Here is a 15,815-nt window from a genome sequence, read left to right as displayed (position 1 = left end):
CTTGTTCCTCACCTCTGGTGATTTCCTTTACTTTTTGGGAGCCCAGCTAAGCATTTAAAGAGGTATTTGCTATAGTTCATCTAGCATTTCTGGAGTATTTGTAGTGAGAGAATTTTCAGGCTGATTAGTTCACACTATTGCCACTCCAGAAATTGCTAATATAGCTATAATATTTCTCCACTGTATGTTAACCATCTCCTCTTTAAAAGAAAAAGGATAGGTCTCAGGCTCAGGGTCTTTGGCAGGTGACAACATCATGCTAGATCTTAATATGATTGTTTTATTTTTAATGTTTTAATTTTTTAATGATTCTTTTCATGTATGATAATACTCGGTTTCCAGCTGAGGTAATGATTCCTTACAAAATAAATACATTTAGGTAAAGATTATGAATTGATATAAAAATATTAAATTGGAACACCCATGCTAAATAGAAACAACACAAGTCATGATCCTGTATGATAACGCCTGTGGTTGGGAACCTGGTTGTGAATCCACAGTGGTTATTATCATTCTGCTAGCGGTTACAACCTGGTGTCCACAGCATTGGCTATAGTTTAGCAAGTCTGAGTCCACTGAACTTTTGATGTTCTCTGGGCTACAGTGTCAGGTTTGCTTTCTGACAGCAGTTATTTTAAAAGGTGGTCATGTTTCAACTGGGTCATTTACTTAATGTGACTGGATCCAGGTACAAAATAAGATTTCCCCATGGTTGCTTCCTCTTACCCCCTCCCAAGCTTTACAACCCTTTATTCCGTTCCTGAAACAGATGGCACAGTGACTGCTGGTAAGGAACAGTCAGGGCAGAGATCACTGATAAGGCCGCTGGTAGTAATGTCTTTCTCACGAACTCCGCCATCTCCTTGCATGAATAGCTCTGCCAACCCGTGGAGCCCCGGATCGCTAAGCGGCTCAGACCTGGCAGCAGCCTGCATCTCTGAATGTCCCCGTGAGCATGAGTGTGTGTCCACGGACCTCCTTAGCCTGAGCCCAGGTCCCCGGACGGGTAATGGGAGATACCCATTGCTCTTCCTCTTCTCTGCCAATGACTTTCTCCACATAGGTCTGCCACATGGCAGGGGCCCCCCCAGTGATGTCTGGGATGCTGTGGAATTCTCAAAAACAACCCCATCTGAGTTCCCTTCCATCTTAAAAAAAAAAAAAAGTGCCACAGGACCGTGATCTTGTATACTTTTGGTCATTTAAAAAAAAGATGACATCACTAATGGGATCTGATTTTTCTTTCTTTTCTTATAAGAAATTCTTTTTCAGATCATTTCCTCCTGACTTTCATCTGGGGATAAAAAAGTTCATTGAAATAACAGCACACTTTGGGCAGCGGCTGCCAGGAAGGTCCAGCCATACTTAGGCGGGCAGAACTTCTGCTCTGATAACGTGTGAGCAGGGGTGTGATGGGCCCTGCACTGCCTGGGCTGGGCCAGACCACGCCTCTCCATTTCCTCATCTGGAAACTGGCCCAAGAATTGCTAACTTGCAGGGCTGTTGGGAAGGGGCCATGGGATGATGTCTGGAACCACCTGTGACAGCAGGTACTTGGTAAATATTAGTTCCTCCTCCTTTTTGTATCTTGTTTTTCTTTTTTTTGGCCATGACGTGCAGCGTGTGGGATCTTAGTTCCCGTACCAGGGATCGTACCCAGGTCCCTGGCAGTGAAAGTGCCGAATCCTAACCACTGGACCGCCAGGGAGCTCCCCTACCCACCACTTTGTATCTTTGATGCCTAATAAATGCAAACAAGGAGAATGTAGCTGGGTGACATGGAAATTCTCAGAAAGCAGGAGCAGCTGCTCAGTTCTTCACAAGCCCTCAGTGGAAGGCAGCCGGTAGACACTCCCCAGCGAGCTCTTGCTGGAAACCCACTCCATGCCGGGCTTGTGAAGTGCACGCCCCAAGAGTGACCACAAGGTGGTGCTGTGGCAACCACAAATGCTCCAGGCGCCTCCTGTGCCTGGCACTCCTCCAGGACCTTGCTGGAAGGCCACCTGCCAAGGGGTGGGCTGACCACAGCCTAGAGCGCCCGCTGCTCCCCGGGGTCCCTGAGAGAAGCCCGCTCTAGATCTGACTCTGCCTTTTTTTCCCTGGCCCTGCCTTTTACTAGCTGTGCAGCATGGACAAGCTGGGTAAACACTCAGCTGTACAATGAAAGGGACAGGTCCACGGTCCCCACGGGGCAGTGGAGAGAGCCCTGCTGGGGGAGTCAGGCAGGCCTAGGGCCTACCCAGGTTGGCTGTGACCATCAAAGAGACACTTCATGGGAAGGGCCTGGCAGGAAGGGCACTCAATCAACTGGCTTCATTTGCTGCAGTTCAACAAATACTCTTAAGGGGCATCTAAGGCTGGGCCGAACCGGGGGCTGGAGATCCTGGCCTCAGGAAGTAGAATGAGAGAGAAGAGTGGCCTCCGGGACGAGCAGATGGGCGGATTTGCGCAGCTGCAGGCAGGATGGCTGGGGATGGAGTGGGGAGCACGCTCAGAAGGGAGTCCCTCCCCACCCGAATTCTCTGCAGGCGGGGATGGGGTCTGGCTGATCTCTGACCCCTCTGTGCCCTGCACAGGTTCTGGCACTTGGCAGGCCCTCAGAAGATGTCTGCTGATTGATGGATAAATACATTAAGAGAAAGTGCTGACATGAAAGACTCAAGTCAGAGCCTGCGTCCGCTCAACAGTCAAGCCCTGGAATCCTGGACCCTGTTCATCTCTCCCAGCTTACTTCTCCCAACTTCCCAGCAGCAATCTTGGCTCAGGTCACCTGCCCTCCCCATATCGTTCACTTCCTCTCTCTGGATCTTTGCTGTTGCCAGTCTCTGGCTCTAAGGCCTCCTGTCTCCCTCACAGCCTCTCAAGGCTTACCTGTTCCTCAAGGCCTGCCACCTCCTCCCTGAAGCCTTCCCTGCCACCTGGAAGGAGAAGGCTCCCTCTTCTGAACTGCTCAATGTCTAGGCCCTTGCAGTGAAGCATGTGGTACTGTTAATCTACCTTTTTTTAAGGCTGGATTCCATTCTCTTACCTAGATTACAGGCAATTTGAGGGTGGCAAGCTTATCATAAGAGGCAGCAGAAAAGAAGGGTCAATAGGAAGTGGTTTAGAGTCAGATGCATCTGGGTTAGAATCCCAGATTTGCTCATTACTGGCTGTGTGCCTTTGGCCAAGTCACAAAACCTCCCTGGGCATCTGATTCCTCATTCGTAAAAATGGAAAATGTAACACCTGCATCCAGGTGTAGTAATGCTCACACCTCTCAAGGTGACTGGGAAGAAGATCAAGGTGGATTCTGTTCCTACCTGGCACACAGTAGGTGCTCAATAAACATCCGCTCCCTTCCCCCCTCCCCATCTTGGAACGATGGCTTCTCATTTTGAAGATGAGCAGCTGTTCTCCATCAAACTTCTGCAGAGAAATGTGGCAGGAAGAATAAAAACCTTGCGCTCTAAGCTGTGAGCCAGGTTCGGCAACAGTCCCCTGAAGCCTCAATCTCCAGCAATTGCTAAATTACAAAATGTAAAATCCTCCAAATAAGACTCCAACTTGGGACCTGTTGCCTATTTAACATTCTTCCAAGTACCCAGGTGCTCAAAGCTGAAGACATCGTTATCTCCTGTCTGAGTTTCTGCAGAACCCCCTGCTACCACCCTCCTGACAATTAGGCAGCACCTTGGAAAGGTCATTCCCAGCCATGGCGTCATCCTCATGGTTCCGGGTTTGTAACCTTTCTAGCTAGCCAAAGGCAGAGCTGTTTGAAGCTCTAACGGCTAATGAAGCCTGAACCTGGGCACTTAGCTCCTAAAAGGAGAGGGTGCAACACTCAGACAGAGTGAGTCAGGTTGAAATGGAAGGTCTTGTTACCCCTGGAGCTCGCATCTCCATGTCCCCTCACAGAAGTGAGAAACAGGCAGTCAGTGCTTTCTGCTTTTGCTTTGATTGCTAGGAAATGAGGAGCTAAAGGCACAGCTCAGTTATAGCAACTGGGTAATAACAAGAGGATATGTGATGACAGTAACAGGGACAAAGATAGTGGTTACTGAATGCCTACTACTTGCCAGCATTCTGCTAAGTGCATTACATATATTATCCCACTTAATCTTTTCAATCAAGCTCTGAAGAAGGTATTACTAGACCCATTTCACAGGCAAGGAGACTGAGGCACAGTGACTGGGTACATGTGCTCAGCTAGTAAGTGGCAGAGCTGGGATTCAAGTCCAGGCCTGGCTGCAGGGTCCACTCTGCTGTATTTGGGCTTCCCAACTGGCTCATGCCTCCTGTTCACATCTGTGTTTTTTTGGTCCTGATGTTTTATATTTATCTGTATTTCCTGAGAAGTTCTGCAAATCCAGGAGATGGGCTTTGCATAAATAAATAAATGGATGTCTGAGTAAATGAGTGAACCAAAGATGGAAGACACAAACACTGAAGAGGAACATAATAGAGACCTGAAAGGTCAGATTTCACACAGGGACATCTGTGCTGGGGTGGCAGGGATGGAGGCCCCCAAACTCAGACCCTGTCATTAAAACACAAAGTATAGGGAACATACCACCCACAGGCAGGAATGTTCTAATCTTCTGTCCTGCAAAACAGGCCTGGCAATTTTCTAAAAGACAACCGTTTTGGTGATATTGGCTAAGCAGGCTCGATGGTCACGGATATCTTAGATACAAGGAAACAAACCCCAACAGTTTCCATTACAGAATGCTGTGAACTGAGATGCTTCAGTAATATGTAAATTAAGGAGACTTATGATTTCTTCCCCTCCTGGAATCCTCAAAGCCCCAGAGGGATGCTCCTTCACTGCAGAGGGTCTGGATTCTTCAGTTACTATCAATTGGGACTCACGCAAGGGACATGTTTATGGGTCATCAGGGCTCACCATGGCCAGGAAAAAGAATTCCCTTCCTCTCCCTGTGGAGAGAAGCTTTGGCAGATAATGTTTCCCCAGGAGCTCGGACAGTGAACACAGACATCTGCTCCATCTGCTTGAAAGTGACAATTATGGTGGACTGAAATGAATCAGCATTCAGTTCTCAACACTGTCTTTGTGAACTTAATGGGACTCTGATCAGCTCTGAGTTCAAAATGGATAAAAACATGTTTCTGAAAAGCCAACAGCAGATCTGAGGACATGCTGGCCACGCAGGCACTGAAGAACTCGGGGCTCTGTTGCGGTGCCACAGGCCTCCCTGGAAATAGATGAACATGAGCCACCTTAACAGACTCTCTGAGCAGGGCCTGATGGTGCACAGCCCACAAGCCACTGACTCTCAGGTTAAATCGATCTGTTCTTAAGGTCCTAACTACCCTGGGCAGAGTCTAAGCTTCCCGTCCCTGGAAGCAAGTAAGCAGACACTAGTAGAGACCTCTGATGGATGATGTTAAGGGGATCCTGTATGTGTAGGGGTCTGAATCAGATGATTCCAAATGTCCGTTGTAACCCTGAGTCTAAGACTCCATAATTTCTGATGTCCATGGGATAAAAGGATGAACCAAGGCCCATCGTATTGACTGACCCCAAGGTGATGTTCTTGAAGTGTCTCTGGATCATCAAACTGTGATTACACTGAGTGCTAAGTGTCCTTTACAGTGTTCTAATGCTTTCAAGACTGCAAACCACCTGCTGTGCAACGACCTTAGCCAATTACCAAGCATTTACTGTGAGCCAGGCCCTGTGTTAGGTGCCTTACACGTGCTATTTTGTCTGTCCTCACAGTACCACTCTTCATCGCGGTGCGCGGGCCTCTCACTATTGCGGCCTCTCTTATTGCGGAGCACAGGCTCCAGACGCGCAGGCTCAGTAGTTGTGGCTTATGGGCCTAGTTGCTCCGCGGCATGTGGGATCCTCCCAGACCAGGGCTCGAACCCGTGTCCCCTGCATTAGCAGGCAGATTCTCAACCACTGCGCCACCAGGGAAGCCCCTAAGTATCTTGATGGGTGGGTGTCATTAGATCTACTTTTACTATGAGGGAGGCTTGACGAACTTATATAATTTGCACAGGGTCATAGAGCTCATAAATGGTGGAACTGAGATTTGAACCAGGCCTTTTTGACCCCCGTGGCGTGGGGAATTGTGGCTTTCTGCGTAATTATTAGCAGACTTTTCTATGACTTTCCTAATGAGGGGTTAACCCACTCCTCACGCCCCGTATACATTTGAGCTAGGAGTAAGAAGTGTGTCTATAGATGGCTAGACAGGTGGTAGGAAAGGCAGGCTAGGGAGACAGGTCTTGGAATAAAGCAGCCCAGGGGAGCTTCTGCACAACAGGTCCAGGGCATGCTGATGGTCCTGAGATGGCTGGACGGAGGGCACAGGCTCTGGCCTTGGAGTGAAGGACCTGGGCTCTGTCTGGTCTCAGCTGCAGGAGCAGTGAAATTCACAGCCTCTCCTCCTTTTATACCAGCACATCTTTGCCCACCTTCTTCCCACTACTGCCCCCAAGGGAAGAGGGGGTGCTGGTCTGACTGGTCAAGTGCAAGGACACTGATATACTTGTGGGCAGGTCACTGTACATCGGGAAGTCAGACTGCAGCTCTGCTGCCTCTCCAAGCTGAGTCCCTCGAGGAGGACCAGGCCCACATATTCTCTCTGTGGCCCCGTCTCCATCCCGTTTGGTGGGGATGGTGCCCACTTTGTCCCCCTCTCTCCTTTGACTCCCTTCCTCCCTGCTGCCGCCGGCCAGGATGAGGTAGGTCCCTGGATCAGGTGTGGAGCTTTTGGGGGCTGAGCCTGCGGTGTGACCCAGCACAGCTTCAGCCAAGCTCTTCCCCAGGGGTTTCTGGTGCCAGCCTAGGTGGTGGTCAGCGGTAGGTACCCTGGCCACATTTAGCTAGAATCTACGTGCTCATCGCTCTTGGGAATCCTGTGGGGAGACAGGATCTTTTCCAGGGCTAGGATCTGGGCATTTCTGGGTTCCTCTATCATAACAACATCAAACTCCCAACACAAACACCGGTCATCACTGCCTTTAGACCACGTGTTTTCCCGGTCTCCTTTTCCTTGCCTGTAAGATGAAGATGTTAAACAAAGCCATTTCTGGAGGCTCTTCCAGCTCAGACCTGGGGCCCCCGGAAGCTGAGTGGATTTATCTAGTAGGCACGGGGGTCGACGGCCAACCTGCGGGAGGAGGGTGACGTGGGTCAACTGGTGGCTGAGCCCTGAGGGTTGATGGTGGAGCAGCGAGGCCGGGCCCCCGAGAGGCCGGAGCAAGCTCCTGAATCCTTGCCTTTACACAGCTGAGACGACCCAGGTTCCATGTGTGAGCAAATGCATTTCAGCAGGTGTGACTGCTAAGGTCAAGGATCTCTGCATCACCAAGAGGATGCAGATGGCTTTCAAAGGGGGTTGGCATGGTCTGCAGCTACAGGCCTGTCAGAAAGACCCCGTTAGTTTAGATTAAAGCAGCAAATGAGGGAGTTCCCTGGCAGTCCAGCGGTTAGAACTTGGCACTCTCACTGCCAGGGGCCCGGGTTTGATCCCTGGTCGGGGACCTAGTATCCCGCAAACCCCTCGGAGCAGCCAAAAAAAAAAAAAAAGCAGCAAATGAATCCCACATTTTGCTCCATTCCCTCCCAGGAGCTGCCAGACTGAAGATGTTACTGTCTTTTAGTGAGCTCAGAGGCAGTGAGAGCCACAGCCTTGGAAAATCCATCTGGATAGACTGATGGAGAGCGGGAGAGAGGGACTCTAATTTACTGGAGGTTGACCACACGCCAAGCACTGTGTGGTCACATCTACCATACCGCAAGGCCAGCTGTGCCATCAGACTGGCTCAAGCTGAGTCCCAGGCCCTCCATACGTACATTATTATACCTCTTCTCTGTGCCAGACCCACACCAGGTGCTGGGGACGCAGGGGCGAAGGAAACGGACACAGTCCCTGCATTCAACCTCTTCATTAGCAAAAGGAATACCCATACCTGCATCTTAGGGTTGTCTGTACATTAAAGGAGGGAAAATATGCAAAGCACTTAGCAGAGTGCCTGGTACGTAGTATGTTCAATAAACAGTAGTTATTAAGTCCAGAGCAAGCCCCAAAGGCCTCAGGGGGTCCCACTTGACTCGTCAACCTGCAGCTCAGAGGTGAAGCGATTTGCCTAAGGGCATCTAGACAGTAGCTGGCAGGGGCTGGATCTGAACTCAGGTCACAGTCCCTTGCATCCTGAAGACACAAGGAGAAGTAATCGAATGGAGCCAGCTTACAGATGGAGCAGGGACGGGGGAACCGGGACCGATGTCATGAATGGGCTCCGGCGCCCAGAGTGCAGCGGGCCCCGCAGGCTTTCACTGGATGAGTGAGAACACGCACAGGCGAGCTGGCTTGTCTCGTGATGTCTTGCCAACTGCATGGACAGGGCCACCAGCCAGAGACAACATGTAACGTCACCTATTAATTCCCTTCACATCTTCTGGGGATGAGGGAGAGAATCGATGCATGAATAGCTGAAGCAGAACTGACTTCTCGGTTCATGTGGTCATCTCCTGGCTCAGCTACCACGAGTCAGTCTGAATGGAGCTCTCTTTCCAACTACTCAATTTCTGAGAACTTTGAAAGTAAATACCTAGAAAGACGAACAATCCACTGATCTGGGGCCCAGAGTCTCTTGGTGAGTACGTGGATTGTGGCAGTTCTTGGCATCAGGCACGGCCCACCACTCTTGCCACCTGCTGGGGCCCAAAATACTCTTGGTCAGAGGATCAGTCGCTCCCAAAGCAAATCCATCCTGTCGGCTGGCAGATGGACCATGGTCGGAAGCGGACTGTTCATCTCTGGGAATTCTGGCGATGTTCATTTCCTGCCCAAAGTATCACGTTTGGCAGGCGCACGTTTTGTCTTGGTTCTGGGCGGGCAGGAGTCCTACACGGGCCGTGCACATGCTGGCTGATTATGCCTGCCGGGAAGCTGGAGAGTGGAGTGGCCCTGGGTCACCAGGAGGCTTGGGCGACACGCCGATCTGCTGGCCGCGGTCTCGGAGTTGGTGGGGTCCACTGTGATGAGGCAGCTTGAGCCCTTCATCACCCAAAGGCCTCAGCACCGTTCTCTGCAGGCAGCGCTCACGGCAAACTTCATGGGTTTCACATCCCTCGTTAATGCATCAACTACTGACATGTACTGGGTTCCTTGTATGTGTCAAGCCTAGGCCAGGAGCTGGTGATACAGAGGTGAGTACAACAGACAATGCCTGACCCAGAGCTGTGAGTGAGTGTGGAGACAGACAGCTGAGTAAGGGTGAGGGAGGGTGCAGGGACGTGGCTGCACGAAGAAGAATGACCCAGATTTAGGGGCCGGGCGCTGGGCGCAGATCCCAGCTCTGCCACCTCCCAGCTCTGCCACCTCCCAGCTCTGACTTTGGGCAAATCCCTTAGACTCTCTGAGTCTCAGTGTCCTTGTCTGAGACTCCCTGTAAAATGTGCTGAATCAAATGCCTGCCCCATGAGGATGTTGTGAGGATCAGCGTTAATAAAACCGTCACCGTCAGGCATCAGCACAGGCATCCCATCTGTGGCGACCGACACCAAAAGCAAACCCACACTTGACCCTCTGAGATAAAGCAAGAATAACAGGGGCACCTTGTCCGGTGCGAGTTCCCAAATGAAGGAGCATTTCGCGTAAGTTGTTGACTCCCTAATGAGAATCCTGTCCCCAGTGTTTGGAAGGAACGCTGATGTCTGAAGATTCTGGGTGTCCCTGTGGCTTCATGAGAAAGAATAACATTAGGAGAAATGCCTGCTTTTCCATCAAGAACAAACTGATGAAAACTTGGCAACCCTGGTGATTGTGAGGTGTGTGTTTTCCTTTAAGAACCCGCTGTGTGCGTGTGTGCGTGCGTGTGTGTAATTTGGCAAACCAGACCTTCCGAAGTCTAATTAGTTTACACCTTTTTTCAAAAACTACTTTCCTTTCCTAAATGCTCCCGAGTCTGAGTCTTCCTTCCACGTGGAGTATGGAGGAGGGAACTTGCGAGCCACATTTTGAAGGATGTGTCTGAACTGGCTCCATGCCTGGGGTCAGGGGAGGGGAGAGCATTCTGGATAGCGAGAACAAGTGTAAAGGCACGAGAACATGTGTAAAGGCAAGGGATGCCTGGACCTTAGCAGACAGGAGTCACCCTGAACCCCCTTTTTTCATTCTTGGGGAGAGAAGAGCTCTGGGTGTGGCTGAAGGAAGGGCAGTTGATGGAACTCTCAGGACCTGCAACCAAAAAATCCAAATGGACCCACTTGGGCACATCGCCTTGCTTCACACTGAGCCTTAGCTGTAAAATGGAGATAATTATCCTGACCTTGGGCTACTGTAAGAATTAGAGACCATGTCACGAAAGAGGCATGGCTCAGCCATTGTGGACTCAAATTCCAGTTTCATCATTATTAATCCTGTAAGCATGAGCTAATTACTTCCCCTCTGTAAGCAAGCCTCAGTTTCCTCATCTGTAAAATGGGGCTAATTAAAACCTCATGGGCTTATTGGGAGGATTAAATAAAATAAGGCACACAAAGTGTTTAGCTGTGCCTGGTACATAGTAAGTGCCCCAAAATCGTTAGCTGTTGAGATGATGATGATGATGATGATTAGAATGAATCAATCATGGAAGCAGGTAGGCGGGGTCTCAGTAAACTCCCGTTGAACTTGGGTCTGTCTATTTCTGCACGGAGAAGATTCCTCAGCCACACGAAGCATTCAAATACTCATCCAGAAGGCGAGGGATTCCCACTGGGAGTCAGTCCTTCCCACCACCCACGTCTGAGTATGTGGCAAGACTGCTCTGAGAATCCGATTAACTGATGGAGGAAGCTTGGCAGGTGCGTCCAGCCCCCGAGGTACCCCTGCAAACCCCAACCACCTACCTGGGCTGTGGGAGGAGCACAGCAGGCCTGGAAGCCTTGCTGAGCATCTGACTGTGTCCCGGGGGGCTGGCTTCTTGTGACTCTATTTCGTAAGCCAAGTACTTACGGGCTTTAAGTGGTAGAGACAGATGTCTCCACCTAAGGGCAGGAGGTTCACATTAAGGGTGTCAGCCCCAACCAGGCGGCTACCCTAGAACTTGGTATGCAAGTACAGTAAGGCTCCCTTTACTGAGCACCTACTACATGCCAAGTGCTTTTCAGATGACTGACGTCCATCACTGCCCACCCCCACAGCCATTCTGCAAGACCCCAACTCATGTCTCAGGGAGGGCAGATTATTTAACAGACTGTCAGCTCCATGAGGACGGGGGCTGCACTGGCTAGTTTGTTGTCATCTCCCCAAAGCGCAGCATGTTGCCTGGCACACAGTAGGTGCTTCATGAATATGAGTTAATGGAGTGAATTTGATTGTGACTAGTTCTCCACGGGGAAGGTCTGATCTGAGATACTGCTTTGAGTGAAAACATCCAGCCAGAAGGGCTCAAAACAACAATATGAATAGGAGCTCTGGAGTCAGAGAAGGTATCAAAATCTTAGTTCTAGGGCAAGCTACTCCACCTTTCTCTAAATCTCACTGTTCTCATCTGAAAAGCGGGGCAGGATTACTTATCTTATGGGGTTGTTGTGAGGGTTGACAAGAATGTACATAAATCCGTGAGCAAGAACCAGCCAGAGAGCTGGGCCTTCGTAAGTGGCAGCCGTTGCTACACTATCGCTATGACAGTCATTCCCATTTGTGGGCAGCTCTACCTTTTCAAGGCATTTTCACCAGGTCATCTCCCTTGATTCTCTGGGCCCTGGGCACGGTCTGGAGCCAATCACCATCAACACAGCTCAGAGCTTTGTCCACCTGGAGCCTGCTCCCAGCCAGACTGGAACCAGCTCTGGTCCTCTGGTGGGTAACGTGCTGGGGAATCTTTGCTGCTTCTGTCTGTGCGTGGGCCCCTTGGCCGAGCTCCTGGGCTCCTGGGTACCATCCATCGCTGGGGCTCTCACCCAAGCATCCTCTGCCCCACTCTGGCTTTCCATCAAGGTGTATGTCTATCCTGCAAGCTGTGAGGCAGGGTGGAGGAAGAGAGAAAACTCCCTATTTTGTAGATAAAGAAACTGAGGCTTCAGCTGAGAATTAATTACAGAGGCCAGAATCCAAGTAAGGTGTTCTGGCTGGAGCACATGGTGGGAATACATTCACTGGCCCTTCAAGAATGTTAGAAATGTCCACGTGCCTTGCTCTGGCCAATGAAACATGAGTGAAAGTGACGTTTACTTCCAGGTGAAAGTGTTTTAAGAGCCAGTGTGTAACTCACCACAATCTCTGTCTCCTACTGAAGGAGGCTCCATTGGCCTGGATCTGTGAGTGACTATAAAGATCAGAACCCCCTGCCCACCCACAGTGGACAGATGGCACAAGTGAGAAATGAACCTTTGCTGTGTTACACTGCTAAGATTTGGGGGATGTTTGTTACTGCAGCATAACCTCACCTATCCTGACTGATACAATGTGAATGTTTATAACGTTAGACAATTCACTTATAGAGCACTCTCTGTTGGCTTTATCCCAGGTACAGGAGGCATAGAGGTTGGTCAGACACAATCTCTGCCCTCAAGGGGCTTGTAGTCTAGACACCCATTTGTAAGGAAGCTGCCCACACTGAACTTGAGGGAGGGGCAGGCCCGGGTGAGGGACACCTTGTGAATGGTTGCATATCCCCTAAGCAGTAACCCCCTGCTGTTTGCAACATGGCCCAAAAAGGAAATGAAACTGTCAGATAGTTAATGCTACAGGCAGCTTTTCTTGGGGGAGGGAAAAAGGATGGGCTGCAGCTAGGAGGGGGCAGGGGGTGGGGGTAGGCTAGCTGAAGGATTCTGTACTCTGTGTGACTCTAGGATTTATTGCTACATTTCATTACTTGGTCTCAAGGGAACCCAGAAAACAATTAGTGGATTCAACTGCATTAGAGTAATTCCTCTTTTACATTCCCCTAACTCAGATAATGACAGCTTTCCTGCAATTAGGAGAGGGTCTCCTTGGTGTGCAGATTAATTGGGTGTTAAACAAGCACGGCTGCCTGAAACCAGACAGCTGAGCTGGAATGAATTAGCTGTGAAAGAGCAGCTCCGGGCAAAGGGTGAATAATTCATTCACAACCACAGACAGCCAGCTGGAGACTTGAAGGTGCGCCATCAGTAACACAAGGCCAGGACTTGGGAGGGGGTTGTCTAGGAAGAGGGGGCAAGGCGGGTGTAGGAACAGAAAGGAACAGACACTGTGGGCACCCACGCTGGTGGGAGGCTGATTTTCCCTCAACAAGGTCCAGGGACAAGGTCACCTGTGTGTGTGTGGTGCTCTAACCCTAGGTGCCAGCTCCCCGCCCTTTTTTTTTCTGGCTGTGCCGTGCATGGCTTGTGGGATCTTAGTTCTCAACCAGGGATCAAACCCAGGTGCTCGGCAGTGAAAGCGTGGAGTCCTAACCACTGGACAACCAGGAAATTCCAAGCCAGCTCCCTTTTATAAAGCTTAAGACAGATTTTAGCATAATATAAATGCTCAGTAAGAATTACCAGGCTCTTATATGCCAGCATTTATATGCACTATTGCATTTAATCCTTACAACCTTGATGGCAATACTATTATCATTCCCTGTGTTTCACACGAGTCACCTGGAGTTCAGAGCGGGTAGGTGAACCTAGCAGTGCGTGTGGGATTCAAACCAGATGCCCTGGCTCCACAGCCCACATATTTGCAGCACCTGAGCTGGTATCTTCTCGGTGGGGAAGAGCTGTGTGGCCCCGTCACCTAATGACGCAAAGGCCTGCATCTGTGCCATCCTTCCAGCTGTGTCTGGTCCCCCGTCTGTTGATGGGCGGGGACCGGGGGGTAAGTGGTAAAGCCCTGAAGGCCAGAGGCTCCCTGGATGGCTGGCAAGGGGACACGGGGGATGACAGAGAAAGAGAACACAGGAAGATGAGGGCCACACTCAACACGCAGGAATCTGAGCCTCTTTTTATGAGTGTGTGTACGTCCATGTTTTTATTCATTTTACTTCGTGGTCTGGGTGGCCTTGGGCCCAGGCCCCCCAGGGGGCCGTCAGGGAGGCCACGCACAAGCGCCCAGCTCCCGGGTTCAGGACCCCTCAGTTCCCCTCTGCACGTGGGTGTGTTTTGTTTCCAACTTCCCATTTCTATAAGCCACCAGGAGTTACCTTACATAATCTCCGGAAAGGAAGAGGGAAACTGGGGAAATAAACGGCTCTGAGGCCTGGCATCAGGGGCTTGCCGTCCACCTGGAGGAGCTGAGAAGGCCGGCAGGGTTAGACAGTGTGCCTGTGCCCCATGGCACGGGGAGCCTTCTTCTGCCCCAGAGAGAAAGCGGGCCCCAGCTCCCCCCACGTGAGAGCAGCTGCTGTTTACATCTGGAATAAGCCTCAACCAGCTGAGGGGCAGACCCCTTCTTGGAGGGTTCTTGACCAAGGTCAGGGCAAAGGTTACCAGGGTCCTTTATTACCTCCCGTCCAGACACAGGGTGGGATGGGATGTTATTAAGTAGGGGAAACTATCAGGCTGATCAAGAATAAAGACTCTTGTTCAGAGTCTTCTGGCCGTGAGTTCCTCCTTCGGAAGGTGACCGGATGGGGAGAAAACCAGCTGCACTTTTGGCCGCTGGGCTTCTATTCAGATTCCTACCCAATTCTTGTTATTTGGGAAGCTTCCCATCCATTCAGGAGAGGCCCTGGGGTCGGCTGAGTTGCTGCCGTGTGTGTGTGTGTGTGTGTGTGTGTGTGTGTGTGTGTGTGCGAAAGAGAATGTGTGCACGGGGGTAGGGGGGTCAACCACAAGCTGCCCAGCACTGACCACCCCCTGCCCCCAGCGCCTCCCTCTGCAGGACTATGCTCAGCTGTTCATTCGTCCCACAATTCAGAGGCCGAGCGTCTAACCAGTCGGTTCCAGCACTTTAACCCGGCATTCGAGACCTGTGCCAGGCTCCTGTCCTAACCGTTTCCCACATTCCACCTTGGTCCCCTCTCACAGGCTGCAGAAAAACTAGACTCAACGTTTTCAGACACTCTGAGAGCCCTTCCTCTTCCCTGCGGGCCGGACTCTCTGGAATTCCCCTCCCTCTAGATCCTCTGGAGGAGCCCCACCCACGTTCAAGGTCTGGGTCCTCTGCAAAGTATAGCACAGTTGTTACGAGCGAGGGCCCTGGAGCCAGACACCCTGGCGTCGAATCCCGGCTCTGGCTCTTAGGATCCGCCTGGCTTTCCCTCGCAGCCTCATTGAGTTTCTCATCCCGGAAGCAGGAAGAATAACAACCTCCCAGGGGGTTGCCGGGAGACCGAGATCCTGCACAGTGCACGGCCCGGCACACGGGGAGTCTGCACCAGGCTCTTGAGCCTGTCAGCCCGAAGTCAAGTCCACCCACCTTCCCGAGCTCTCAGAACGTGCCATGTGCCGGAGAGGTGGTGGGGCACAGGCAGATCCCGCCTGCCTGGAATTCACCATCTAACGTGTGCGCCAGAAAGTAGACAGAAAACGACAAGCGCCTCCGTCTACACGACACTCACCACAGTTCCCCGTGCACAGTAGGTCCTCAGATTAGAGGAAGAAGCGTTTACCGAGTGAACCCAAATTGCAGCAGGTACTTTCACATTCATCGTCTCGTTTTAATCACTTGAAGAGCCTTCGAGGTAAGTGTACTAAGTCCCACGTTCAGATGAGGAAGCTGAGGCTCAGAGAGGTTAAGTGACTTGCCCAAGGTGCCACAGCTCGTCAGTGATGAAGCTGGGACCCAGATCCAGGTCTGCCTGATACCAAAGCCCCAGTTCTCAGTGGTGGGCTATGAAGAGCCAGGGGAGGGAGTAGCGGCCAGGAAAGAGGCGGGAAGGAAGCTGCTTTGAGAACCACC

At 51.1% G+C, this 15,815-nt stretch overlaps 1 protein-coding gene across 7 annotated transcripts in view; it reads right to left on the bottom strand.

Annotated features, from left to right (window-relative positions):
- TMCO4 (transmembrane and coiled-coil domains 4) overlaps positions 1-15,815 on the bottom strand; it is a 96,754-nt gene that overhangs the window by 25,856 nt on the left and 55,083 nt on the right. The window contains exon 13 of one of the 7 annotated variants that reach the window (XM_027109937.1): positions 7,884-9,155. The exons of the other annotated variants lie outside the window; for them this stretch is intronic. Coding sequence (XP_026965738.1) covers positions 9,103-9,155 — 53 coding nt within the window. The 3' untranslated portion in view covers positions 7,884-9,102. Of the gene's footprint in view, positions 1-7,883; positions 9,156-15,815 lie in introns of those variants that run through there. 7 annotated transcript variants of the gene reach the window in all.

Source organism: Aethalodelphis obliquidens, unplaced genomic scaffold (assembly GCF_003676395.1).
Source record: "Aethalodelphis obliquidens isolate GAN/ISIS:26980383/991018 unplaced genomic scaffold, ASM367639v1 scaffold9, whole genome shotgun sequence".
Taxonomy (NCBI): Eukaryota; Metazoa; Chordata; class Mammalia; order Artiodactyla; family Delphinidae; genus Aethalodelphis; species Aethalodelphis obliquidens.
The sequence above is the reverse complement of the archived record's forward strand: the minus strand, read 5'-3'. Positions and strand labels throughout refer to the sequence as shown.